We start from the raw sequence: 250 nt of genomic DNA, 5'->3' as shown, positions 1-250 counted from the left end.
GCAAGGGCAAGCTGGAGCTGGTCAACAACCGCTTCAACATGCCCACCCAGGAGGACCTGGTCTACGTGGACCCCAGCCCGGACTATTGCCTGCGCAACGAGACCACGGGCTCGCTGGGCACCCAGGGCAGGCTGTGCAACAAGACCTCGGAGGGCATGGACGGCTGCGAGCTGATGTGCTGCGGCCGGGGCTACGACCAGTTCAAGACGGTGCAGCGAGAGCGCTGCCACTGCAAGTTCCACTGGTGCTG

The 250-nt window shown here is 64.8% G+C and overlaps 1 protein-coding gene across 1 annotated transcript; it reads left to right on the top strand.

The window, feature by feature from the left end:
* Nucleotides 1–5: 5 nt before the first annotated feature.
* LOC106632222 (protein Wnt-5b) lies at nucleotides 6–244 on the top strand (the record flags this gene model as incomplete). The annotated part of the gene is made up of 1 exon (XM_014311736.1): nucleotides 6–244. A coding segment is annotated over one exon (239 nt), but the record flags the coding sequence as incomplete, so codon positions are not given.
* Nucleotides 245–250: the final 6 nt, after the last annotated feature.

The sequence above is a fragment of the Geospiza fortis genome, unplaced genomic scaffold (genome assembly GCF_000277835.1).
Source record: "Geospiza fortis unplaced genomic scaffold, GeoFor_1.0 C12831212, whole genome shotgun sequence".
In the NCBI taxonomy this organism is placed as follows: domain Eukaryota; kingdom Metazoa; phylum Chordata; class Aves; order Passeriformes; family Thraupidae; genus Geospiza; species Geospiza fortis.
This window is presented reverse-complemented; position numbering and strand designations above follow the sequence as displayed.